The sequence below is a fragment of the Lissotriton vulgaris genome, chromosome 11, assembly GCF_964263255.1.
Source record: "Lissotriton vulgaris chromosome 11, aLisVul1.2, whole genome shotgun sequence".
NCBI classification, from domain to species: Eukaryota; Metazoa; Chordata; class Amphibia; order Caudata; family Salamandridae; genus Lissotriton; species Lissotriton vulgaris.
In genome coordinates this window covers 25031949-25059053 of record NC_141699.1, presented here as the reverse complement: position 1 = coordinate 25059053, position 27105 = coordinate 25031949, and the positions used below count along the sequence as shown (strand labels likewise).

Genomic DNA, 27105 nt, shown 5'->3' with positions numbered 1-27105 from the left:
TGTTCTGGATTGAAATGATTGTATAACGAAAGAGTGTTCATGTGTTCCACGTTACCTGAGGTGTACTAAGTCCATGTTCTGGTTTGTCTAAGCATTGGGAGTTTGTGATAACCAATGAGACACTGTAGCTAGTCTGGTAGGGGATTTTTGGGTACTAAGGTGAGTTTTGGCACACCCTAATTCACTGACGTTCCAAGCCTCTATGCACAGTTCTGTATGAGCACGGAATCCCTGCAACAAAACAATCCCCGCAGCACACAGACTTTGGGTCTCTGCAGCAAGGTCGAGCGCATGGGCTCGCCTACTTCTAGACTCTGCAATCAACTCTCTGCAGGCAGCGACTCATGCAGTGCAAGGCATTTGGCTGTGTGTAGCTGGTGTTGGTGGAAGGTACCCAACTCTTTGTTAGCTGCCAACCTTTAATGCAAATGGCCTTTGTCCATGTGCAGTGCAGTTGGTTGCAGGGCATGGTCAGATGGCCTGGCCTGCCCAATACCCTCCGTGGATGGACAACTCCTTCTGCGCACATCCTACAGCCATCCTCTGCAGGAGGATGACCGTAGGGCGTGGGCTGCGACCAGCCTCGCTTGCACCCCGCCGCATGCAGCTGGTTTCCATGAGCTCCCACTGGTCATGCACAGCATTAGTGCTCTAAATACTTTATTTGTTCATGTTTCTGTACGATGTATGCATCATATTCAGGATTTGCATAGCCTGAGTACCAAGCGGGTCCAAGGAAACCAGGGAAAGTCCAGGAAACGCAAACCCAACATCTAATTCACAAATCTCACAATAAAAATCCTTTTTTGATTTTTATTTCAATGCCGGGGACGACGGATATGCATGAAACTTGCAATGAAGAGCCCAAATTGGATGTACTTTGATTTCTCACATGACGCTAAAAGTTAAACAAAAAATGCCTTTCCTATGGAAATGCTGACCTAATAACTAGACTTGGGAATTAGCCACCAGCGTATTATAATAAACATATATACACAAACACACCCTCAGCGCTGCGAGCTTCAAGCAGCACAGAGACATCAGGGATTGAGGGAGAGCTCAGGCAAGTATTCTGAGGGCCAGGGTGGCCTAATGTCTAGGTGGCTGCTCTGATAAGAGTCAGTGGTCTTCGAAGACATACCTCAAGGGCCGCAACTGTCTTTGCCCTATTAACAGCAGCAGATGAGTGAATCGACTCAGGGTTTGCTTCACTTGAAAAACTCTTACTCTGCTACCAATGCAAAACAAGCACTATAAAACGCACCAAGAAACTGGATAAGTGTTAATAATAAAAGCAGAAACACAGAAAGAAAAGTGCAACAGTGATTACTCAGTTTCTTCAAAAAAGTCCTTTCCCAAATGCTGTTGCCAGAGCAGTAACACCAGCTTTGTAACCTCCCAGGCTACCTGAACCCAAAGGAAACGACACTTGCTGAAATTAGAAGACCAAGTTTAAACTGCGATCAAAATACAAAAGTCCAACAATAGATAAAATTAAAAACAACACCCGTGTATTGCGTCTGCTCCCAACCCAAGGTGGAAGAGAAACAACAGAAGGAGGCAGTGATGGAAAACAAACTCCCTCGCAGCAGAGCCCAACTCACCATCTGGTCAAAAACAAAAATCACACAATTCTGCAACAGGCGAGTGAGAAACAAGAAACATGAACTACAGAAGCTACATATTACCCACACCTGGTCCACACATTATAAGGATCACACATTAAACAGCAAGGAGGAGGCTTGGGCACCAGAGGATTTAGATGTTACAGATAGAACACAATTACAATTTAAGTGGGTGAAGCCAACACCCCCACTATGCCATCTCCCAGTCTGCCATTTTTAAAGGAATACACCATTGATGTTCATATTTCTCACCTGCTGGAAAAAGTCATCCATAAAATGGTCTTTTTCAACAATGACAGTGACTCCATCTTCCTCAACTTCTTTAGACTGAAAAGAAAAGAGATGTTTCAGTGACGTCAGAACGAAAAGTTCATACAAAGGTTTCTATGCACACAGATACATGCAGAACCAGGCTTACTTTCAGACTAACATTTCATTACGTATTCGCTCCTCGGGGATCTGAACATTTCACTGCAGGTGCAAAGGTCAGGGGGGTGAAACCCTTCACTTCACGTGTTCGTTCCACTGAGATGCAAACATTTCATTACAGGTATTCAGACATGTTCATATTCTGCAATACATAGGTAGGATTCAGAGGCATTCAAAAAATGTACTCAGTGATTCTAACATTTCTCTCCATGTGCAGGGTTCACAGGGATTCACACATTTTACTACACATGTAGTTTTCACTTCGTAATTAATATTTCACTCCATGTGCATGGTTCAGAAGAAAGTAAACGTTTCTGGGTGATTCTAATATTTCACTACCTGTGCTGGATTCCGAGAGATTGAAACACGCCAATGAAACAAGCAGGGCTTACATGGAGTTTATACATTTCACCACATGAAGAGGATTCAGAGGGGGGCTCAGACCGGTTTATATAGCTCTAATGGTCGTAGAGATTAAGATATTTTACTAGACAGGTACATCTGAAAGGCATTCGAGCATGTAACTATGCGTATGGAGATCACAGAGTTAAATATTAATTACCAGAGGGAGTGAAACATGTTACTACATTTTGAAGGTTCATGGGTCATCAAAAAGACTAGCAATATTCAAAATTAACATTTCCCGACAACCGTAGCTACAAACCACAGCATATCTTGGCACAGGGAGTGAATTCGACACTGGGTGAATACTTGCAGCTCATACTTGAAGTAAGAATCTGGAATCAACTGTGTAGTAAACTGTGTAGTATTTCTTGACAAGTCATTTTAGTCTTTCTTCCATGCACATTTACATATCCCACAAGCCAGCCAATCCCTGGCGTGCCCTACTCCCCAGTCCCATTTGAGGCATGGGCCTGCCCCTCTCAGCGTAATCGCTGCAAAGTTCAGTCTCTCCTGCCCGGTCATTGCATGGGCCATGAAAGTGAGGATACTTCCAGGGGGAGGGGGGGGGGGGGGGGGACTAGTGGTATCAGGAGCAGAACAGGCACTGGGAAGGAAAAAGGAATCACAGAGTGGGAAATTCTATAATGAGCAAATCATGGATACAGCAGGCTATACAACAGGACAGAAACACATCAACCGTTGCAGCTGAACAGAGGATCCCTGATGCCCTCTCTCAATGCAGGCAGGTGTTTAGTGCTCTTCATGCTACCAGGTGCACACCAGTGCTCAACTTTTATGCAGCAATTAACGGTAAGGGGTCATATGCTTCTCTATTACTTTATTGTTAAGTAGATATTAGGCACCTAGGAAGAGGGGAGTTCGGTGGTGAGCCCAGGATCACACACGGACACTGTTCCGACAGCAGTCAACCTCATCTCAGGAACACAATGTCCAAGTAGTCCGTATCGTGCGCCATCTTACTCGACAGCAGCCATGCAGAAGGCATTCCGCAGCTGCCATATGTCTTTTTCTATCATGCAAGTTATAGGTGCCTCGTGCTCAAAGCAGACAGAGGTAGTCAGTGCTCGTTTTATGTGTCTTACAAGAGATTCATTTATTCAACGAAAAAGATCTCCCAAAAGTACTAATCGGTCACCAATTTTTTCCCCCTCACTGTTTTTCTGCAATTAAAACTTACTTTTGTATCATGCAACAAGCACAACCAAAATGTGAAACTTAACAACTTACTCTCTCCCGCCAAGCTTGTCACATGTGGAGTATTGGCACCACATGTTGGTGGATGTGTTGGTGGTTGGTGGTTCACGATCGATAGAATACCTATCACAGGGGTGTTCATTGAAGCCCGCTTGTCTCCTCACCCGCTCTAGAGTAGACACCTCTCAAACTTACCTGCACGTCACTGGAAACCACAAGTTCAACAATGTCTCGAAGGCTGGAGTGGCCAAAGGAGCTGATGGTTGAGAGGGAGCCGCACTGAGATTGGTGCCAGGCTCACCACACTTTCTGACCCCCAACATCCAGCTGAGGTCCAGGTCTAGAACAGCAAGGGTCAGAAACCGAAGGGGCAGGGGGGGCGCTGATCTGAGCACTAACACCCAAAGCAGAAACAGTACTCAAGTCTTCCTTCAACCTTCCAAACTGCCCTTCAGATCTACAGAAGATCACCCACGAAGTATGACATTTCTAAGTGTGTAGAATCAAGGGCTGTTTGTGTTTTTATCAACATAAAACACAGGGGTGGACATTCAATGATTGCGTTGCTCGGGGACTGTTGAAGGCTAAGTTAGTGCATCACCGTAGCCTACGACCTCTACTATCATTACCACTAAGACGACAACGAAGGGCTTGTATCCGGTCCAGTTTGCAGATCCATATTAGGGCAAGTCCTGGAACATCAGAGGCGAACAACACCAGTTACACGCCAACCCGGAACCCTAAAAGGGCTATACCCTTCACAAGAGTATGTGTAGTCATCTAACCACTTATAGGAAGGGGAAAAAACGCACTGCCAGCCCAGACACCTTAGATCTTCCCAGCCCAACATCCTCACTAATCTGAAACTCATCTGGTTACAAAGAGGGGCCAACCGGAAGGGCTTCAAGCTTTTCAACCCCGCCCTACTTCGGGCTAGGGGGGGTGGGGTGACCTGTGGCCGACCGACCACCAGAACATTAGTAAAAGACACTTCATTGTCCTCGCCGCTGGAGGGCAGGATATCAGACGGCGATCTGCCTGAGAAGGCTATATCTCTCATATATAGAAAGCTCATTAATCGCCTGCATTCCTGTGGCTGAAGGGTGGAGAAACGCTTAATGCATCGCAAAGTATACAACACAATACACACATTTTTGTTGTCTAATCTATGAGAAGCATTACTGCAGATTGATGGTATGAGTGTAGAGTGCACTCAAACTGCATTATTTTGCATAAAAATATAAGAAACCCTATGAGATAAATTTGCAATGAGAATTAGCCTTGAATGAGATGCTTACAAAAATGAGATGAACAGTGAGTGGAAGAGAGATGCGGCACCAGTGTAAAAGCGCCTGCTATGAGACACACACATGAGATGCTCAAAGAAGATAGGTATAGTCAGATATGCAGAATGAGTTGTGTGGCAAAGCTCAGATATGAGGTGTTAGTGATGAACACCAGAAACAGTGTTTGTGTGTGAAGCTTACAAATCAATACAGTGGGTGAAAGGACCCAAAAGAGCAGTGCATGGGGTGCACTAAAGCACAAAAACGTTGTTATTTGGGAAACCCACAACAACTATAAAATGCTCAAAATTAGCAAATATGCCTCATGCTAGAATTATTCGACCCACAATATTGAGCATTTAATTGAGACAATGATTGAAAAGTGACTTTTGAAGAGTTGCCTATAAGAGAGTGAAGTGATCACCGAGGAACAGTTATTGCTATCAAGAAACAAGCATTGGAAATGCAATAGGTCTCGCATTAGGAAAGTTTGAGCTATTGGTATTGTAAATGACACTTTTTTTATTTATGTGTTGGTTTTGAAAGTAGCAAAATTAATAGCTTTGTCAGTTACAATGTCAATAGTTTTAACTTTTGCAAATGTGACACCTATAGCATTTGTAATGCAATGTGTGTTGTATTTACGTGACTTAGATGTATTAATATTACAAATAACAATGGCTTTTATTTTTGTAAATAATTAATACTTAAATAAAAGTTATTGTAATTTATATTGGCAATAGCTTAAACGTTTGTAAATAAATTTTGTGAAGATTATGTTCAGTGTATTTTATTGTGACGACAATCCAAGAACATTGCATTTGCACCTACACACACACACAGAGCCACACACATGTAGATGTGGTGGTGGTGGTGGGTGTGGGGGATATGGTGGTGGTGGATGTGGTGGTGGATGTGGTGGATGTGGTGGTGATGGTGGTGGATGTGGTGGTGGTGTTGGTGGATATCGATGTGGTGGTGGTGGTCGATGTGGTAGTGGTGGTGGATGTGGTGGTGGTGGTGGATGTGGTGGTGGTGGAGGTGGTGGATGTGGTGGTGATGTGGTGGATGTGGTGGTGATGTGGTGGATGTGGTGGTGGTGGATGTGGTGGTGGTGGATGTGGTGGTGGTGGATGTGGTTGTGGTGGATGTGGTTGTGGTGGATGTGGTGGTGGTGGATGTGGTGGTGGAAGTGATGGTGGTGGGTGTGGTGGTGGTGGATGCGGTGGTGGATGAGGTGGTGGATGTGGTGGTGGTGGATGCGGTGATGGATTTGGTGGTGGTGAATGTGGTGGTGGTGGTGGATGCGGTGGTGGTGGATGCGGTGGTGGTGGATGTGGTGGTGGTGGATGCGGTAGAAGTGGTGGATGTGTTGGTGGATGTGTTGGTGGATGTGGTGGTGGATGTGGTGGTGGATGTGGTGGTGGATGTGGTGGTGGATGTGGTGGTGGATGTGGTGGTGGTGGATGTGGTGGTGGTGGATGTGGTGGTGGTGGATGTGGTGGTGGTGGTGGATGTGGTGGTTGTGGTGGATGTGGTGGCGGATGTGGTGGTGGTGGATGTGGCGGAAGTGATGGTGGTGGGTGTGGTGGTGGTGGGTGTGGTGGTGGTGGATGATGTGGTGGATGTGGTGGTGAATGTGGTGGTGGTGGTGAATGTGGTGGTGGTGGTGAATGTGGTGGTGGTGGTGAATGTGGTGGTGGTGGTGAATGTGGTGGTGGTGGTGAATGTGGTGGTGGTGGTGGATGCGGTGGAAGTGGTGGATGCGGTGGAAGTGGTGAATGTGGTGGTGGTGGTGAATGTGGTGGTGGTGGTGAATGTGGTGGTGGTTGTGGTGGATGTGGTGGATGTGGTGGTGGTGGATGTGGCGGTGGATGTGGCGGTGGATGTGGCGGTGGATGTGGCGGTGGATGTGGCGGTGGATGTGGTGGTGGATGTGGTGGTGGATGTGGTGGTGGATGTGATGGTGGATGTGATGGTGGATGTGATGGTGGATGTGATGGTGGATGTGGTGTTGATGGTGGATGCGGTGGTGTTGGATGTGGTGATGGTGGATGCGGTGGTGTTGGATGTGGTGATGGTGGATGCGGTGGTGTTGGATGTGGTGATGGTGGATGCGGTGGTGGTGGATGCGGTGGTGGTGGTGGTGGTGGTGGATGCGGTGGTGGATGCGGTGGTGGTGGTGGTGGATGCGGTGGTGGTGGATGGGGTTGTTGTGGTGGTGGATGTGGTGGTGGATGTGGATGTCATGGTGGATGTGGATGTCATGGTGGATGTGGATGTCATGGTGGATGTGGATGTCATGGTGGATGTGGTGGTGGATGTGATGGTGGATGCGGTGGTGGTGGATTTGGTGATGGTAGATGCAGTGGTGGATGTGGTGGTGGTGGTGGATGGGGTGGTGGTGGTGGATGGGGTGGTGGTGGATGTGGTGGTGGTGGTGGATGTGGTGGTGATGGTGGTGGACGTGGTGGTGGTGGATGTGGTGGTGGTGGATGTGGTGGTTGTGGATGTGGTGAAAGTGGTGGTGGAAGTGGTGGTGGTGGATGCGGTGGTGGATGAGGTGGTGGATGTGGTGGTGGATGTGGTGGTGGATGTGGTGGTGGTGGATGCGGTGATGGATGTGGTGGTGGTGGTGAATGTGGTGGTGGTGGTGGATGCGGTGGTGGTGGATGCGGTGGTGGTGGATGTGGTGGTGGTGGATGAGGTGGATGTGGTGGTGGATGTGGTGGTTGTGGATGTGGTGAAAGTGGTGGTGGAAGTGATGGTGGTGGGTGTGGTGGTGGTGGATGCGGTGGTGGATGAGGTGGTGGATGAGGTGGTGGATGTGGTGGTGGTGGATGTGGTGGTGGTGGATGCGGTGGATGTGGTGGTGGATGTGGTGGTGGATGTGGTGGTGGATGTGGTGGTGGATGTGGTGGTGGATGTGGTGGTGGATGTGGTGGTGGATGTGGTGGTGGATGTGGTGGTGGATGTGGTGGTGGATGTGGTGGTGGATGTGGTGGTGGTGGATGGGGTGATGGATGTGGTGGTGGTGGTGAATGTGGTGGTGGTGGTGGTGAATGTAGTGGTGGTGGTGGATGTGGTGGTGGTGGATGTGGTGGTGGTGGATGTGGTGGTGGTGGATGCGGTGGATGTGGTGGTGGATGTGGTGGTGGATGTGGTTGTGGTGGTGGATGTGGTGGTGGATGTGGTGGTGGTGGTGGATGTGGTGGTGGTGGTGGTGGTGAATGTGGTGGTGGTGGTGAATGTGGTGGTGGTGGTGGATGTGGTGGTGGATGTGGTGGTGAATGTGGTGGTGGTGGTGAATGTGGTGGTGGATGCGGTGGTGGTGGATGCGGTGGTGGTGGTGGTGGTGGTGGATGCGGTGGTGGATGCGGTGGTGGTGGTGGTGGATGCGGTGGTGGTGGATGGGGTTGTTGTGGTGGTGGATGTGGTGGTGGATGTGGATGTCATGGTGGATGTGGATGTCATGGTGGATGTGGATGTCATGGTGGATGTGGATGTCATGGTGGATGTGGTGGTGGATGTGATGGTGGATGCGGTGGTGGTGGATTTGGTGATGGTAGATGCAGTGGTGGATGTGGTGGTGGTGGTGGATGGGGTGGTGGTGGTGGATGGGGTGGTGGTGGATGTGGTGGTGGTGGTGGATGTGGTGGTGATGGTGGTGGACGTGGTGGTGGTGGATGTGGTGGTGGTGGATGTGGTGGTTGTGGATGTGGTGAAAGTGGTGGTGAAAGTGGTGGTGGCGGATGCGGTGGTGGATGCGGTGGTGGATGAGGTGGTGGATGTGGTGGTGGATGTGGTGGTGGATGTGGTGGTGGTGGATGCGGTGATGGATGTGGTGGTGGTGGTGAATGTGGTGGTGGTGGTGAATGTGGTGGTGGTGGTGGATGCGGTGGTGGTGGATGCGGTGGTGGTGGATGTGGTGGTGGTGGATGAGGTGGATGTGGTGGTGGATGTGGTGGTTGTGGATGTGGTGAAAGTGGTGGTGGAAGTGATGGTGGTGGGTGTGGTGGTGGTGGATGCGGTGGTGGATGAGGTGGTGGATGAGGTGGTGGATGTGGTGGTGGTGGATGTGGTGGTGGTGGATGCGGTGGATGTGGTGGTGGATGTGGTGGTGGATGTGGTGGTGGATGTGGTGGTGGATGTGGTGGTGGATGTGGTGGTGGATGTGGTGGTGGATGTGGTGGTGGATGTGGTGGTGGATGTGGTGGTGGTGGATGGGGTGATGGATGTGGTGGTGGTGGTGAATGTGGTGGTGGTGGTGGTGAATGTAGTGGTGGTGGTGGATGTGGTGGTGGATGTGGTGGTGGTGGATGTGGTGGTGGTGGATGTGGTGGTGGTGGATGTGGTGGTGGTGGATGCGGTGGATGTGGTGGTGGATGTGGTGGTGGATGTGGTTGTGGTGGTGGATGTGGTGGTGGTGGTGGATGTGGTGGTGGTGGTGGATGTGGTGGTGGTGGTGAATGTGGTGGTGGTGGTGAATGTGGTGGTGGTGGTGGATGTGGTGGTGGATGTGGTGGTGGTGGTGAATGTGGTGGTGGATGCGGTGGTGGTGGATGTGGTGGTGGTGGATGCGGTAGAAGTGGTGGATGTGGTGGTGGATGTGGTGGTTGTGGTGGTTGTGGTGGATGTGGTGGATGTGGTGGTGGTGGTGAATGTGGTGGTGGTGGTGAATATGGTGGTGGTTGTGAATGTGGTGGTGGTGGTGAATGTGGTGGTGAATGTGGTGGTGGTGGTGAATGTGGTGGTGGATGTGGTGGTGGTGGTGAATGTGGTGGTGGTGAATGTGGTGGTGGTGAATGTGGTGGTGGTGGTGAATGTGGTGGTGGTGGTGAATGTGGTGGTGGTGGTGAATGTGGTGGTGGTGGTGGTGGTGAATGTGGCGGTTGCGCTGGTTGTGGTGGATGTTGTGGTGGTGGTGGTGGTGGTGGTGGATGTGGTGGTGGATGTGGCGGTGGTGGATGTGGCGGTGGTGGATGTGGTGGTGGTGGAGGATGTGATGGTGGATGTGATGGTGGATGTGGTGGTGGATGTGATGGTGGATGTGATGGTGGATGTGGTGGTGGATGTGATGGTGGTTGTGGTGATGGTGGATGTGGTGGTAGATGTGGTGGTGGATGTGATGGTGGATGTGATGGTGGATGTGGTGTTGATGGTGGATGCGGTGGTGTTGGATGTGGTGATGGTGGATGCGGTGGTGGTGGATGCGGTGGTGGTGGTGGTGGATGCGGTGGTGGTCGTGGTGGATGCGGTGGTGGTGGTGGTGGATGGGGTGGTGGTGGTGGTGGTGGATGTGGATGTCATGGTGGATGTGGATGTCATGGTGGATGTGGAGGTGATGGTGGATGTGGTGGTGGATGTGGTGGTGGATGTGGTGGTGGATGTGGTGGTGGATGTGGTGGTGGATGTGATGGTGGATGTGATGGTGGATGGGGTGGTGGTGGATGTGGTGGTGGATGGGGTGGTGGTGGATGTGGTGGTGGATGTGGTGGTGGTGGTGGTGGATGTGGTGGTGGATGTGGTGGATGTGGTGGTGGATGTGGTGGATGTGGTGGTGGTGGTGGATGTGGTGGTGGTGGAGGTGGTCGATGTGGTGGTGATGTGGTGGTGGTGGATGTGGTGGTTGTGGATGTGGGGATAGTGGTGGTGGTGGTGAATGTGGTGGTGGTGGTGGATGTGGTGGTGGATGCGGTGGTGGTGGATGTGGTGGTGGTGGATGTGGTGGTGGTGGATGTGGTGGTGGTGGATGTGGTGGTGGTGGTGGTGGATGTGGTGGTGGATGTGGTGGTGGATGTGGCGGTGGATGTGGCGGTGGATGTGGCGGTGGATGTGGCGGTGGATGTGGCGGTGGATGTGGCGGTGGATGTGGTGGTGGATGTGGTGGTGGATGTGGCGGTGGATGTGGCGGTGGTGGATGTGGTGGTGGATGTGGCGGTGGTGGATGTGGCGGTGGTGGATGTGTCGGTGGTGGATGTGGTGGTGGATGTGGTGGTGGATGTGGTGGTGGATGTGGTGGATGTGGTGGATGTGGTGGATGTGGTGGATGTGGCGGTGGTGGCGGTGGTGGAGGTGGTGGTGGATGTGGTGGTGGATGTGGTGGTGGATGTGGTGGTGGATGTGGTGGTGGATGTGGTGGTGGATGTGGTGGTGGATGTTGTGGTGGATGTGGTGGATGTGGTGGATGCGGTGGATGCGGTGATGGATGTGGTGGTGGTGGTGAATGTGGTGGTGGTGGTGGATGTGGTGGTGGATGTGGTAGTGGATGTCATGGTGGAAGTGATGGTGGTGGGTGTGGTGGTGGTGGATGAGGTGGTGGATGAGGTGGTGGATGTGGTGGTGGATGTGGTGGTGGATGAGGTGGTGGATGAGGTGGTGGATGAGGTGGTGGATGAGGTGGTGGATGAGGTGGTGGATGTGGTGGTGGTGGATGCGGTGATGGATGTGGTGGTTGTGGTGGATGTGGTGGTGGATGCGGTGGAAGTGGTGGATGTGGTGGTGGATGTGGTGGTGGATGTGGTGGTGGATGTGGTGGTGGATGTGGTGGTGGTGGTGGATGTGGTGGTGGTGGTGGATGTGGTGGTGGTGGATGTGGTGGATGTGGTGGTGGATGTGGTGGTGGATGTGGTGGTGGATGTGGTGGTGGATGTGGTGGTGGATGTGGTGGTGGATGTGGTGGTGTATGTGGATGTGGCGGTGGTGGATGTGGCGGTGGTGGATGTGGCGGTGGTGGATGTGGCGGTGGTGGATGTGATGGTGGATGGCGTGTTGATGGTGGATGCGGTGGTGGTGGATGTGGTGGTGGTGGATGGGGTGGTGGTGGTGGTGGATGGGGTGGTGGTGGTGGATGTCATGGTGGATGTCATGGTGGATGTGGAGGTGATGGTGGATGTGGTGGTGGATGTGGTGGTGGATGTGGTGGTGGATGTGGTGGTGGATGTGGTGGTGGATGTGGTGGTGGATGTGGTGGTGGTGGATGCGGTGATGGATGTGGTGGTGGTGGTGGATGTGGTGGTGGTGGTGGATGTGGTGGTGGATGCGGTGGAAGTGGTGGATGTGGTGGTGGATGTGGTGGTGGATGTGGTGGTGGATGTGGTGGTGGATGTGGTGGTTGTGGTGGATGTGGCGGTGGTGGATGTGGTGGATGTGGTGGTGGTGGTGGATGTGGTGGATGTGGTGGATGTGGTGGTTGTGGTGGATGTGGTGGCGGATGTGGTGGTGGTGGATGTGGCGGAAGTGATGGTGGTGGGTGTGGTGGTGGTGGGTGTGGTGGTGGTGGATGATGTGGTGGATGTGGTGGTGAATGTGGTGGTGGTGAATGTGGTGGTGGTGGTGAATGTGGTGGTGGTGGTGAATGTGGTGGTGGTGGTGAATGTGGTGGTGGTGGTGAATGTGGTGGTGGTGGTGAATGTGGTGGTGGTGGTGAATGTGGTGGTGGTGGTGGATGCGGTGGTGGTGGATGCGGTGGTGGTGGATGTGGTGGTGGTGGATGAGGTGGATGTGGTGGTGGATGTGGTGGTTGTGGATGTGGTGAAAGTGGTGGTGGAAGTGATGGTGGTGGGTGTGGTGGTGGTGGATGCGGTGGTGGATGAGGTGGTGGATGTGGTTGTGGTGGTGGATGTGGTGGTGGTGGTGGATGTGGTGGTGGTGGTGGATGTGGTGGTGGTGGTGGATGCGGTGGAAGTGGTGGATGCGGTGAATGTGGTGGTGGTGGTGAATGTGGTGGTGGTGGTGAATGTGGTGGTGGTGGTGGATGCGGTGGAAGTGGTGGATGCGGTGGATGTGGTGGTGGTTGTGGTGGATGTGGTGGATGTGGCGGTGGATGTGGCGGTGGATGTGGTGGTGGATGTGATGGTGGATGTGATGGTGGATGTGATGGTGGATGTGATGGTGGATGTGATGGTGGATGTTGTGTTGATGGTGGATGCGGTGGTGTTGGATGTGGTGATGGTGGATGCGGTGGTGTTGGATGTGGTGATGGTGGATGCGGTGGTGTTGGATGTGGTGATGGTGGATGCGGTGGTGGTGGATGCGGTGGTGGTGGTGGTGGTGGATGCGGTGGTGGATGCGGTGGTGGTGGTGGTGGATGCGGTGGTGGTGGATGGGGTTGTTGTGGTGGTGGATGTGGTGGTGGATGTGGATGTCATGGTGGATGTGGATGTCATGGTGGATGTGGATGTCATGGTGGATGTGGATGTCATGGTGGATGTGGTGGTGGATGTGATGGTGGATGCGGTGGTGGTGGATTTGGTGATGGTAGATGCAGTGGTGGATGTGGTGGTGGTGGTGGATGGGGTGGTGGTGGTGGATGGGGTGGTGGTGGTGGATGGGGTGGTGGTGGTGGATGGGGTGGTGGTGGATGTGGTGGTGGTGGTGGTGGATGTGGTGGTGATGGTGGTGGACGTGGTGGTGGTGGATGTGGTGGTGGTGGATGTGGTGGTTGTGGATGTGGTGAAAGTGGTGGTGGAAGTGGTGGTGGCGGATGCGGTGGTGGATGCGGTGGTGGATGAGGTGGTGGATGTGGTGGTGGATGTGGTGGTGGTGGATGCGGTGATGGATGTGGTGGTGGTGGTGAATGTGGTGGTGGTGGTGGATGCGGTGGTGGTGGATGCGGTGGTGGTGGATGTGGTGGTGGTGGATGAGGTGGATGTGGTGGTGGATGTGGTGGTTGTGGATGTGGTGAAAGTGGTGGTGAAAGTGGTGGTGGAAGTGATGGTGGTGGGTGTGGTGGTGGTGGATGCGGTGGTGGATGAGGTGGTGGATGAGGTGGTGGATGAGGTGGTGGATGTGGTGGTGGTGGATGTGGTGGTGGTGGATGCGGTGGATGTGGTGGTGGATGCGGTGGTGGATGTGGTGGTGGATGTGGTGGTGGATGTGGTGGTGGATGTGGTGGTGGATGTGGTGGTGGATGTGGTGGTGGTGGATGGGGTGATGGATGTGGTGGTGGTGGTGAATGTGGTGGTGGTGGTGGTGAATGTAGTGGTGGTGGTGGATGTGGTGGTGGAGGTGGATGTGGTGGTGGTGGATGTGGTGGTGGTGGATGTGGTGGTGGTGGATGCGGTGGATGTGGTGGTGGATGTGGTGGTGGATGTGGTTGTGGTGGTGGATGTGGTGGTGGTGGTGGATGTGGTGGTGGTGGTGGATGTGGTGGTGGTGGTGAATGTGGTGGTGGTGGTGAATGTGGTGGTGGTGGTGGATGTGGTGGTGGATGTGGTGGTGAATGTGGTGGTGAATGTGGTGGTGGATGCGGTGGTGGTGGATGTGGTGGTGGTGGATGCGGTAGAAGTGGTGGATGTGGTGGTGGATGTGGTGGTTGTGGTGGTTGTGGTGGATGTGGTGGATGTGGTGGTGGTGGTGAATGTGGTGAATGTGGTGGTGGTGGTGAATGTGGTGGTGGTGGTGAATGTGGTGGTGAATGTGGTGGTGGTGGTGAATGTGGTGGTGGATGTGGTGGTGGTGGTGAATGTGGTGGTGGTGAATGTGGTGGTGGTGAATGTGGTGGTGGTGGTGAATGTGGTGGTGGTGGTGAATGTGGTGGTGGTGGTGAATGTGGTGGTGGTGGTGGTGGTGAATGTGGCGGTTGTGCTGGTTGTGGTGGATGTTGTGGTGGTGGTGGTGGTGGTGGTGGATGTGGTGGTGGATGTGGTGGTGGATGTGGCGGTGGTGGATGTGGCGGTGGTGGATGTGGTGGTGGTGGAGGATGTGATGGTGGATGTGATGGTGGATGTGGTGGTGGATGTGATGGTGGATGTGGTGGTGGATGTGATGGTGGTTGTGGTGATGGTGGATGTGGTGGTAGATGTGGTGGTGGATGTGATGGTGGATGTGATGGTGGATGTGGTGTTGATGGTGGATGCGGTGGTGTTGGATGTGGTGATGGTGGATGCGGTGGTGGTGGATGCGGTGGTGGTGGATGCGGTGGTGGTGGTGGTGGATGCGGTGGTGGTCGTGGTGGTGGTGGATGTGGTGGTGATGGTGGTGGATGTGGTGGTGGTGGATGCGGTGGTGGTGGTGGTGGATGTGGTGGTGGTGGTGGTGGTGGTGGATGTGGTGGTGATGGTGGTGGATGTGGTGGTGGATGTGGTGGATGTGGTGGTGGATGTGGTGGATGTGGTGGTGGTGGTGGATGTGGTGGTGGTGGAGGTGGTCGATGTGGTGGTGATGTGGTGGTGGTGGATGTGGTGGTTGTGGATGTGGTGATAGTGGTGGTGGAAGTGGTGGTGGTGGTGAATGTGGTGGTGGTGGTGGATGTGGTGGTGGATGCGGTGGTGGTGGATGTGGTGGTGGTGGATGTGGTGGTGGTGGATGTGGTGGTGGTGGATGTGGTGGTGGTGGTGGATGCGGTGGATGTGGTGGTGGATGTGGTGGTGGATGTGGTGGGGGATGTGGCGGTGGATGTGGCGGTGGATGTGGCGGTGGATGTGGCGGTGGATGTGGCGGTGGATGTGGCGGTGGATGTGGCGGTGGATGTGGCGGTGGATGTGGCGGTGGATGTGGCGGTGGATGTGGCGGTGGATGTGGCGGTGGATGTGGTGGTGGATGTGGCGGTGGATGTGGCGGTGGTGGATGTGGTGGTGGATGTGGCGGTGGTGGATGTGGCGGTGGTGGATGTGGCGGTGGTGGATGTGGTGGATGTGGTGGTGGATGTGGTGGTGGATGTGGTGGTGGATGTGGTGGATGTGGCGGTGGTGGAGGTGGTGGATGTGGTGGTGGATGTGGTGGTGGATGTGGTGGTGGATGTGGTGGTGGATGTGGTGGTGGATGTGGTGGTGGATGTGGTGGTGGATGTGGTGGTGGATGTGGTGGTGGATGTGGTGGTGGATGTGGTGGTGGATGTGGTGGTGGATGTGGTGGATGTGGTGGATGCGGTGGATGCGGTGGATGCGGTGATGGATGTGGTGGTGGTGGTGAATGTGGTGGTGGTGGTGGATGTGGTGGTGGATGTGGTAGTGGATGTCATGGTGGATTTGGTGGTGGAAGTGATGGTGGTGGGTGTGGTGGTGGTGGATGAGGTGGTGGATGAGGTGGTGGATGTGGTGGTGGATGTGGTGGTGGATGAGGTGGTGGATGAGGTGGTGGATGAGGTGGTGGATGTGGTGGTGGTGGATGCGGTGATGGATGTGGTGGTGGTGAATGTGGTGGTGGTGGTGGATGCGGTGGTGGTGGATGCGGTGGAAGTGGTGGATGTGGTGGTGGATGTGGTGGTGGATGTGGTGGTGGATGTGGTGGTGGATGTGGTGGTGGTGGTGGATGTGGTGGTGGATGTGGATGTGGTGGTGGTGGTGGATGTGGTGGTGGTGGATGTGGTGGATGTGGTGGTGGATGTGGTGGTGGATGTGGTGGTGGATGTGGTGGTGGATGTGGTGGTGGATGTGGTGGTGTTGGACCTGCGCGGGCAAGCCCAGCATAAAGGGGGAAGGTAGCTTGACTCGAGTGGCTAGGCAGGTGAAGGCTATAGTGTTAAGCCAGCTTGGACCCGATAATAACCCCCTGTACACCACACAAAAAGAAGGACACCACACCACTGTTATGGAAAAATACGATTCATTTATATAAAAGTTCTCTGGGTTTGTAGCAAATTCACTTAGGGTTTCACAGTTACATTTCTGGTAAGCATTTGTTCAATGGAATACTGGTTTCTCATAAATAAATAAATAGTTGGACTCTAAGGAATAAATACACTGGATAAATAGCAGATATGAATACAGTAGAATAAATATTAATTTAGCAATGACTGGAATAAATAGAATAAATAATATCAATGACCAGAATAAATATCACAATAAATATCAGCAATGTCTAGCACAATAATGACTGGACTAAATATCACTTTAGTTATCACCAATGACTGGTATCGCTGCCACCAATTAATCACTTTTAAATACAGTCACTTTTCCAGTGTGGAGAAAGGAGAGATTACTCTTACAGTTAGTTGGACAGCCCGACAGGCTTTCAGGCTTCTCGGGATACAGAACTACTTTTGGGACTCTTTTGTAACCGCTCGATGCACACGCGTGTATCTAGAAAGCAAGGAAATACATTTAGCAGCTCATTCACACTCGGCTGCCACCGGGAGAGGACCTATACTTGGCGCTGGGGGTCAATATTCGCCTACAGGGCTGGTTCACCCTCAGAACCCTGGCGGCACCAGTTCAGAGTCTTAAGACGACGAACGGGCTGCCGGGGAGGTCGCAAAAACTCCACAGTTCAGTCAAAGTAATGCCGCTGTTTAGCTCTCACACACCGCAGTCTTTTAGCGGAACACACGGCCCACCTCACATCAGCTGTAGCGGACGATGCAGTCAAGCACAGTACTTCTCTAGCCAGCAACGGGGCTCGCAGGGGCTCCACAGACCTCCCTCCGACTTCCTTCTTCGGGGTGGTTCCCGCCCACAGCTTCAGCTCCCGGGTCAACAAGGAGGGGCTGACTCGCTAGTCCCGCCCAATGCAGGCTGGCCTTCCCCGCCCCGGCGCACCACCTCACCTTCGGTCCACGCAGGAGGCGCTCTTCGCAGATGGGGCTCGGAGACGTCCGAGCTCCTCGCGGTAGGCGCTATTCACGAAGGGGGCACTTCAGGGGGGATCACGATCGCGGCGACGTCACTCTCGCCTAGCGACTCGCTTCCACAGCCGCTTCAGCCACCGGGGGGGGCGGAGAGGCACTCGAACTTGGCCACAGTCTTCTGGGGAATTCAAGGCGATCGCTGGGCAGGCGCTACAGGCGCTAGGTCACCGCCCACGCTGTTGACTGGAACGCCAGTCACATCCAACGCCAGCAACCTTAGCTGCACTATTGCCTTTGTCACCAGCTGCCTTAGGGGTCAACAGGGCAGGTGTCAATCTGGTGTCAGTCTAGAACTCCTTCCTTGTCAAGGTCAAATCAGGAATCAGGAATGATCTTCATCTCCAATGGCCGCCAGGGACTGGACCTTATATAGCCAGTGCCCTGGGGTGCTAGCACGAGCCAGAAGGTTCTCGAACCTTCTCTGGGTAGGCCCATGACATGGCACTTTTGAGGTACTTTCTGGTCCTTCAGAGCCACCATCCTGGGGTTCTGGAGCAGCCATTTTGTGTTCCTGAAGAAACTAAAGGAATTCCTGTCAGGAATGCGCGCCAAGCAAAAGGGCGCCAAAACCTCAAAAGGCCAAAGTTCATGTAGGCTCCAATGGGAGTCACTCACATGAGGGAAATATGTGTCCACCATTTTAAGTTTGAACACACACACAGGTTGTCAACCTCAGTTTCCAGGCTCACAGGTTTCGCCAGGTGCCTTGTACATAGGTGCCAGAAACCTCGTGAGTAACTGAGTGTCAAGGAACATCTAGCCCCATGAGACAATCACACAAAAAGTCCTGGTAGACAAAAATAAAAAGCGACAAATTTTTGGAGGTACAGGGGAACAAAATAAATCATAGTGGTGAGGGGACTCTCAGAAGCAGACGGGTCCAACACGCGTCCCCCCCAGCTGAAAGTGGGGAGAGCTACCCAACCCCTTGGGAGTTCTCAACACTAAGGCGGAAATACCTGGAGAGACCGTCTGCATTGGCGTGGTCAACTCCGGGTCGGTGTTCCACCCGAAAGTCCATTCCCTGTAGGGAGATAGACCACCTCAACAGTTTGGGGTTTTCCCCCTTCATTTGCATGAGCCAACGAAGGGGTCGGTGGTCTGTCTGAACCAGGAAGTGCGAGCCAAACAAGTATGGTCGCAGCTTCTTCAGTGCCCAGACCACCGCAAAGGCTTCCCGCTCAATGGTACTCCATTTCTGTTCCCGGGGAAGCAGTCTTCGTGACAGAAAGACCACGGGTTGATCCAGACCCTCTTCATTGAGTTGCGATAACACCGCCCCAATGCCAATGTCGGATGCATCTGTCTGGACAATGAACTCTCTCGTGAAATCTGGAGCCTTCAGGACTGGAGCTTTACACAATGCTTGTTTCAGAGTGTCGAAGGCTCGCTGGCAAGCCTCCGTCCAAATGACTCTCCTGGGTTGCTTCTTGGACGTGAGTTCTGTAAGGGGTGCCACGATAGTGCCATACCCTTTCACGAACCGTCTGTAGTAACCTGTGAGGCCCAGGAAGGCTCGGACCTCAGTCTGGGTCTTGGGGGGTTTCCAGGCCATGATTGCCTCAATCTTTGCCTGAAGGGGTTGCACCGCTCCCCTGCCCACCAAGTGACCTAAGTACACCACCGACCCCTGCCCAATCTGACATTTGCTGGCCTTGATCGTTAAGCCAGCCCGTTCCAGGGCCTGGAGAACAGCCTGCAAATGCTGCAAGTGATCCTCCCAACTGTTACTGAAGACAGCGATGTCATCTAAGTAAGCAGCTGAGAAGGACTCCATTCCGGTGAGGATCATGTTCACCAGTCGCTGGAATGTTGCAGGAGCGTTCTTGAGCCCAAAGGGCATCATACAGAACTGGTAGTGTCCATCAGGTGTGGAGAAGGCTGACCTTTCCTTGGCTCCATCAGTCATGGGAATCTGCCAATACCCTGCGGTGAGGTCAAGGGTACTGAGATATTGGGCAGCTCCCAACCGGTCAATCAATTCATCCGCCCTAGGGATCGGATGAGCATCGGTCTTCGTGACCGAATTGAGTCCTCGGTAGTCCACGCAGAATCGCAATTCGGGCGTGGTGCCAGGTGGCGCAGGTTTGGGAACCAAAACCACCGGGCTAGACCAAGGGCTACTTGAGGGTTCGATGACTCCTAGCTCCAGCATCTTGGCTACCTCGCTTCGGATGCTGGCCTTCACCTTGTCAGACAGCCGGTAAGACTTGGACTTCACAGGTGGGCTGTCTCCTGTGTCCACATCATGGGTACACAGGTGGGTCTTACCCGGAACAAGGGAGAACAGAGGAGCGAATGACCCCAAGACCTGGCGACATTCCTCCTGCTGCTCAGAAGTCAAAGATGGTGAGAGTTTCACTCCCTCCACTGACCCATCCTTCTCTTGAGACGCAAACAGGTCGGGGAGAGGCTCAGTGTCCTCTTCCTCCGATCCATCAGTCACCATGATTAACGTGACTTCGGGCCTCTCGTAGTGGGGTTTGAGGCGGTTGGCATGTAACACCCGATGCGGATGCCGAGGGGTTTTCACGTCCACCAAATAGGTGGCCTTGCCCATCTTTTCCAACACCTCAAAGGGGCCTGTCCACCGATCCTGGAGGGCACTCAGCTCTCCAGGCTCCATCACCCACACCTTCTGGCCAGGCTCCAACTCCACCGGGTGAGCATTGTGGTCATACCACGCTTTCATCACAGACTGGCTGGCTTCCAAGTTGTCAGAAGCCTGCTTCCACAACTTAGCCATTTGGCTTCGGAAGGCCAGCATGTAGCTCACCACATCCTGGGGGACTTTCCGGGGAGACTTTTCCCAGGAGTCTCGCACCAGGCTGAGAGGTCCACGTACAGGGTGCCCGTACAGAAGCTCGAAGGGGCTGAAACCCACTCCCTTCTGTGGCACTTCCCTGTAGGAAAAGAGCAAACAGGGTAGGAGGACGTCCCATTTCCTCCGCAGGCTTTCGGGTAGACTTCTGATCATACCCTTCAACGTCTTGTTGAATCTCTCCACGAGGCCATTGGCCTGTGGGTGATAAGGAGTGGTGAACCGGTAGGTCACTCCACACTCCTTCCACATTGCCCGCATGTATGCTGACATGAAGTTGGTCCCCCTGTCAGACACAACTTCTTTGGGGAAACCCACTCGGGTAAAGATCCCCATCAGGGCCTTCGCCACCACCGGTGCAGTGATTTTTCTCAGAGGTATAGCCTCTGGATACCTTGTGGCATGATCCACCAGTACCAGGATAAACCTGTGACCGGATGATGTCGGTGGATCAAGGGGCCCAGCAATGTCGATGCCCACCCTTTCAAAGGGGGTGCCAACGACGGGAAGTGGTTCCAGGGGAGCCTTTAGCTTCATCCCTGTTTTCCCACTGGCTTGGCATGACACACACGTCCGACAATATGTGTCGGACGCCACCCTCATCCGAGGCCAATAAAAGTGGGGGACAAGCCGGGCAAAGGTCTTGTCCTGACCCAAGTGTCCTGCCAATGGAATCTCATGAGCCAACTCTAGCAAGAAGGCTCGGTAACACTGTGGGACTACCAGGGCCCGTGACAATCCGTGCACTGGCGCCCTGGGCTCACTGTAGAGGAGACCATCCTCCCAGTAAACACGATAGTTCCCAGACTGGTTACCTGCTGCCTGGGCTTCAGCCTGTTGCCTCAGACCCTCGAGGGTGGGACAATCCCTCTGTCCCTTGCTCAGTTCCTCCCTGGACGGTCCTCCTTCCACTCGCCACTCGGCAGGGATAGGCAGGTCCTCCAACGGAACCATGTCCTCCTCCGCGGACTCCGGGTCCACCTCCTCCGGTGGCCTATCCGTCTCACGGGGCACGGACACCGAGGCAGGCTCCTCCTGTCCTCGAGATGCTCCCTCTTCGGCAGCTGGGTGGGCCATTGTTCCAGGCTCCAACCCACGCGACTTCTCCTTCTGAGCAGCCGCCGACCTGGTACTCACACAGGCCCATTCAGGTGTACCCAGCATCTCAGAATGAGTCCGGTATTCCACCTCCTTCCAAGCATTGTGCTCCATATCATTGCCCAGCAAACAATCGACTGGCACGGCGGGGCTTACGGCAACTCGAAGTGAACCTGCAACCCCTCCCCACTCAAAGGGAACCTCGGCCACAGGATAGTGGCTCGTTCGGCCGTCAGCCATCGCGGCCGGATGAAGTACGCCTGGAATCACCTGCTCTGAGGATACCAGATGACTCCTAACTATAGTCACACTGGCTCCTGTATCTCTCAGAGCCTCCCCTCTATGGCCATTGATGGTGACCCATTGCCCATACTTGGCAGTATTCGCGGGCACCTGGATCTTTGGAACCATCTCCCGATTACCCAGGGACACTAAGGTGACTCCCGCCCACTCCCTTCCCTTACTCAAGGACATCTCCTCCCCAAGCGCTGCACTAGCGACTCCCGGGGCCTTTCCTCCAGTGGGAGGGGGTGGTCTCTTTGGGCATTTCACGTCTCCCTTATAATGTCCAATACCACCGCACTCAAAGCAATGGACAACCCTTGGCTGCTGACTCTGGCCAGGATTAGGGTTCTTCTGCGGGTTAGCCTTAGAGTTGGAGAAGGTGTTTTTCCCCTTAAAGCTATTTTGGGGGCCTTTGGAGAACTCCTGCTTCTTGTTATCTCCCCCCTCTTTCCTCTGGGGAGCGCCCTGTCCGGACTTCTGAGTTTCTCCTCCCGTCCCCCTCGTGGACACTCTGGTACTTACCCAGACGTCCGCCTCCTCAGCAAGCTTACGGGGGCAAGTAAGTTTGCTGTCTACCAGGTGTTGCCTCAGCTCGGGAAGACATTTCTCGAGTAGATGTTCCTTGAGTATCAAGTCATACAACCCGTGATAGTCCTCCACCTCACTACCTTGGACCCACCCTTCCAGGGCTTTCTTGGCATAATCCAGGAAGTCAACCCAATTTTGTGAGCTCAGCTTGTGGCTGCCCCTGAACCTTTGCCGGTATTTCTCGGGGGTCAACCCAAACTTCCTGATGAGCGCCACCTTCATGGCGGGGTAATTTACCTGTTCCTCCCGGTCGAGGGCCAATAAGGCATCCCTACCTGTCGGAGGCATGTACCGGTACAATCCACCACCCCAATGCTTCTCATGGATCCCATGGGCTCTTAAGGAGACCTCATAGGCTGTCAGCCATTTAGCAATGTCGTCTCCAGCAGTGTAGCTGGCGACCACGTCCTTAGGTAAATGAGGTCTGGGCTCCCTGGCAAATTCCTGAGACTCGACACCCTCCGGAGTGTTGTTACGGGACTTGAGGTCAAGTTCCTTTAGCCTGAACTCGTGTTCCATCCTCCTCCCTTCCAGCTCCAACCTAGCCAACTCTAACCTCAGATGTCTTTCTTCCCTCCTGTCGGCCGATTCAGTTTCAGACAACCCTCTAGAGGATACACTGCTGCCCTCCCGTGAAGTTTCCTTGGGGCTAATTGACATTTCACCCACCCCCGGGGGACCTGCAGTCACTACCTCAACAACAGTATCTCTGTCAAATTCCTCCTCCTCCACCGTTCCCTCCATGTGTGCCTCCACCCAGGCTCGCAGACTAGTATGGAGCTCCTCTCTTTTGGCCCCTCGCCTGACGAACACACCCCTTTCCTGACAGAAATCCTTGAGCTGCGCCACAGTATAGGTCTCCAACTCTGACATATTGAATTCCATCTCGTCAGCGAAAAGTGTGGACCACTACCACGAAGTAGGTTGTAAGGTAAGGACAACTGAGGGTCACTTCCACCCACCACCAGACAAGAATTTAGAAAAAACAAAACGATAAATTAGAGGGCCGCTGGGAGAAAACTCCGGGTGTGTACCTGTGGGGCACACTGAATTATTATGGGGTTCACAACAAGCACGGCTCGCAATCCCACCGCTGTGCCACCAATTTTATGTTGGACCTGCGCGGGCAAGCCCAGCATAAAGGGGGAAGGTAGCTTGACTCGAGTGGCTAGGCAGGTGAAGGCTATAGTGTTAAGCCAGCTTGGACCCGATAATAACCCCCTGTACACCACACAAAAAGAAGGACACCACACCACTGTTATGGAAAAATACGATTCATTTATATAAAAGTTCTCTGGGTTTGTAGCAAATTCACTTAGGGTTTCACAGTTACATTTCTGGTAAGCATTTGTTCAATGGAATACTGGTTTCTCATAAATAAATAAATAGTTGGACTCTAAGGAATAAATACACTGGATAAATAGCAGATATGAATACAGTAGAATAAATATTAATTTAGCAATGACTGGAATAAATAGAATAAATAATATCAATGACCAGAATAAATATCACAATAAATATCAGCAATGTCTAGCACAATAATGACTGGACTAAATATCACTTTAGTTATCACCAATGACTGGTATCGCTGCCACCAATTAATCACTTTTAAATACAGTCACTTTTCCAGTGTGGAGAAAGGAGAGATTACTCTTACAGTTAGTTGGACAGCCCGACAGGCTTTCAGGCTTCTCGGGATACAGAACTACTTTTGGGACTCTTTTGTAACCGCTCGATGCACACGCGTGTATCTAGAAAGCAAGGAAATACATTTAGCAGCTCATTCACACTCGGCTGCCACCGGGAGAGGACCTATACTTGGCGCTGGGGGTCAATATTCGCCTACAGGGCTGGTTCACCCTCAGAACCCTGGCGGCACCAGTTCAGAGTCTTAAGACGACGAACGGGCTGCCGGGGAGGTCGCAAAAACTCCACAGTTCAGTCAAAGTAATGCCGCTGTTTAGCTCTCACACACCGCAGTCTTTTAGCGGAACACACGGCCCACCTCACATCAGCTGTAGCGGACGATGCAGTCAAGCACAGTACTTCTCTAGCCAGCAACGGGGCTCGCAGGGGCTCCACAGACCTCCCTCCGACTTCCTTCTTCGGGGTGGTTCCCGCCCACAGCTTCAGCTCCCGGGTCAACAAGGAGGGGCTGACTCGCTAGTCCCGCCCAATGCAGGCTGGCCTTCCCCGCCCCGGCGCACCACCTCACCTTCGGTCCACGCAGGAGGCGCTCTTCGCAGATGGGGCTCGGAGACGTCCGAGCTCCTCGCGGTAGGCGCTATTCACGAAGGGGGCACTTCAGGGGGGATCACGATCGCGGCGACGTCACTCTCGCCTAGCGACTCGCTTCCACAGCCGCTTCAGCCACCGGGGGGGGCGGAGAGGCACTCGAACTTGGCCACAGTCTTCTGGGGAATTCAAGGCGATCGCTGGGCAGGCGCTACAGGCGCTAGGTCACCGCCCACGCTGTTGACTGGAACGCCAGTCACATCCAACGCCAGCAACCTTAGCTGCACTATTGCCTTTGTCACCAGCTGCCTTAGGGGTCAACAGGGCAGGTGTCAATCTGGTGTCAGTCTAGAACTCCTTCCTTGTCAAGGTCAAATCAGGAATCAGGAATGATCTTCATCTCCAATGGCCGCCAGGGACTGGACCTTATATAGCCAGTGCCCTGGGGTGCTAGCACGAGCCAGAAGGTTCTAGAACCTTCTCTGGGTAGGCCCATGACATGGCACTTTTGAGGTACTTTCTGGTCCTTCAGAGCCACCATCCTGGGGTTCTGGAGCAGCCATTTTGTGTTCCTGAAGAAACTAAAGGAATTCCTGTCAGGAATGCGCGCCAAGCAAAAGGGCGCCAAAACCTCAAAAGGCCAAAGTTCATGTAGGCTCCAATGGGAGTCACTCACATGAGGGAAATATGTGTCCACCATTTTAAGTTTGAACACACACACAGGTTGTCAACCTCAGTTTCCAGGCTCACAGGTTTCGCCAGGTGCCTTGTACATAGGTGCCAGAAACCTCGTGAGTAACTGAGTGTCAAGGAACATCTAGCCCCATGAGACAATCACACAAAAAGTCCTGGTAGACAAAAATAAAAAGCGACAAATTTTTGGAGGTACAGGGGAACAAAATAAATCATAGTGGTGAGGGGACTCTCAGAAGCAGACGGGTCCAACAGGTGGTGTATGTGGATGTGGCGGTGGTGGATGTGGCGGTGGTGGATGTGGCGGTGGTGGATGTGGCGGTGGTGGATGTGATGGTGGATGGCGTGTTGATGGTGGATGCGGTGGTGGTGGATGTGGTGGTGGTGGATGGGGTGGTGGTGGATGGGGTGGTGGTGGTGGTGGATGGGGTGGTGGTGGTGGATGTCATGGTGGATGTCATGGTGGATGTGGAGGTGATGGTGGATGTGGTGGTGGATGTGGTGGTGGATGTGGTGGTGGATGTGGTGGTGGATGTGGTGGTGGATGTGGTGGTGGTGGATGCGGTGATGGATGTGGTGGTGGTGGATGTGGTGGTGGTGGATGTGGTGGTGGTGGATGTGGTGGTGGTGGTGGATGCGGTGGATGTGGTGGTGGATGTGGTGTTGGATGTGGTGGTGGATGTGGTGGTGGATGTGGCGGTGGATGTGGCGGTGGATGTGGCGGTGGATGTGGCGGTGGATGTGGCGGTGGATGTGGCGGTGGATGTGGCGGTGGATGTGGCGGTGGATGTGGTGGTGGATGTGGTGGTGGATGTGGCGGTGGATGTGGCGGTGGTGGATGTGGTGGTGGATGTGGCGGTGGTGGATGTGGCGGTGGTGGATGTGGCGGTGGTGGATGTGGCGGTGGTGGATGTGGCGGTGGTGGATGTGGCGGTGGTGGATGTGGCGGTGGTGGATGTGGTGGTGGATGTGGTGGTGGATGTGGTGGTGGATGTGGTGGATGTGGTGGATGTGGAGGTGGTGGATGTGGTGGTGGATGTGGTGGTGGATGTGGTGGTGGATGTGGTGGTGGATGTGGTGGTGGATGTGGTGGTGTATGTGGATGTGGCGGTGGTGGATGTGGCGGTGGTGGATGTGGCGGTGGTGGATGTGGCGGTGGTGGATGTGGCGGTGGTGGATGTGGTGGTGGATGTGGTGGTGGATGTGGTGGTGGATGTGGTGGATGTGGTGGATGTGGCGGTGGTGGAGGTGGTGGATGTGGTGGTGGATGTGGTGGTGGATGTGGTGGTGGATGTGGTGGTGGATGTGGTGGTGGATGTGGTGGTGGATGTGGTGGTGGATGTGGTGGTGGATGTGGTGGATGCGGTGGATGCGGTGGATGCGGTGATGGATGTGGTGGTGGTGGTGAATGTGGTGGTGGTGGTGGATGTGGTGGTGGATGTGGTAGTGGATGTCATGGTGGATTTGGTGGTGGAAGTGATGGTGGTGGGTGTGGTGGTGGTGGATGAGGTGGTGGATGAGGTGGTGGATGTGGTGGTGGATGTGGTGGTGGATGAGGTGGTGGATGAGGTGGTGGATGAGGTGGTGGTGGATGCGGTGATGGATGTGGTGGTGGTGAATGTGGTGGTGGTGGTGGATGCGGTGGTGGTGGATGCGGTGGAAGTGGTGGATGTGGTGGTGGATGTGGTGGTGGATGTGGTGGTGGATGTGGTGGTGGATGTGGTGGTGGATGTGGTGGTGGTGGTGGATGTGGTGGTGGTGGTGGATGTGGTGGTGGTGGTGGATGTGGTGGTGGTGGTGGATGTGGTGGTGGTGGATGTGGTGGATGTGGTGGTGGATGTGGTGGTGGATGTGGTG

General features: G+C 53.7%; 1 protein-coding gene across 2 annotated transcripts in view; it reads right to left on the bottom strand.

The window, feature by feature from the left end:
* The window catches only part of STX2 (syntaxin 2), a 336184-nt gene that overhangs the window by 225701 nt on the left and 83378 nt on the right, over positions 1-27105 (bottom strand). For both annotated transcript variants that reach the window (XM_086942665.1, XM_086942666.1), the window contains exon 2: positions 1878-1952. In XM_086942665.1, the coding sequence (XP_086798791.1) occupies positions 1878-1952 (75 nt within the window). The remainder of the gene's footprint in view (positions 1-1877; positions 1953-27105) is intronic.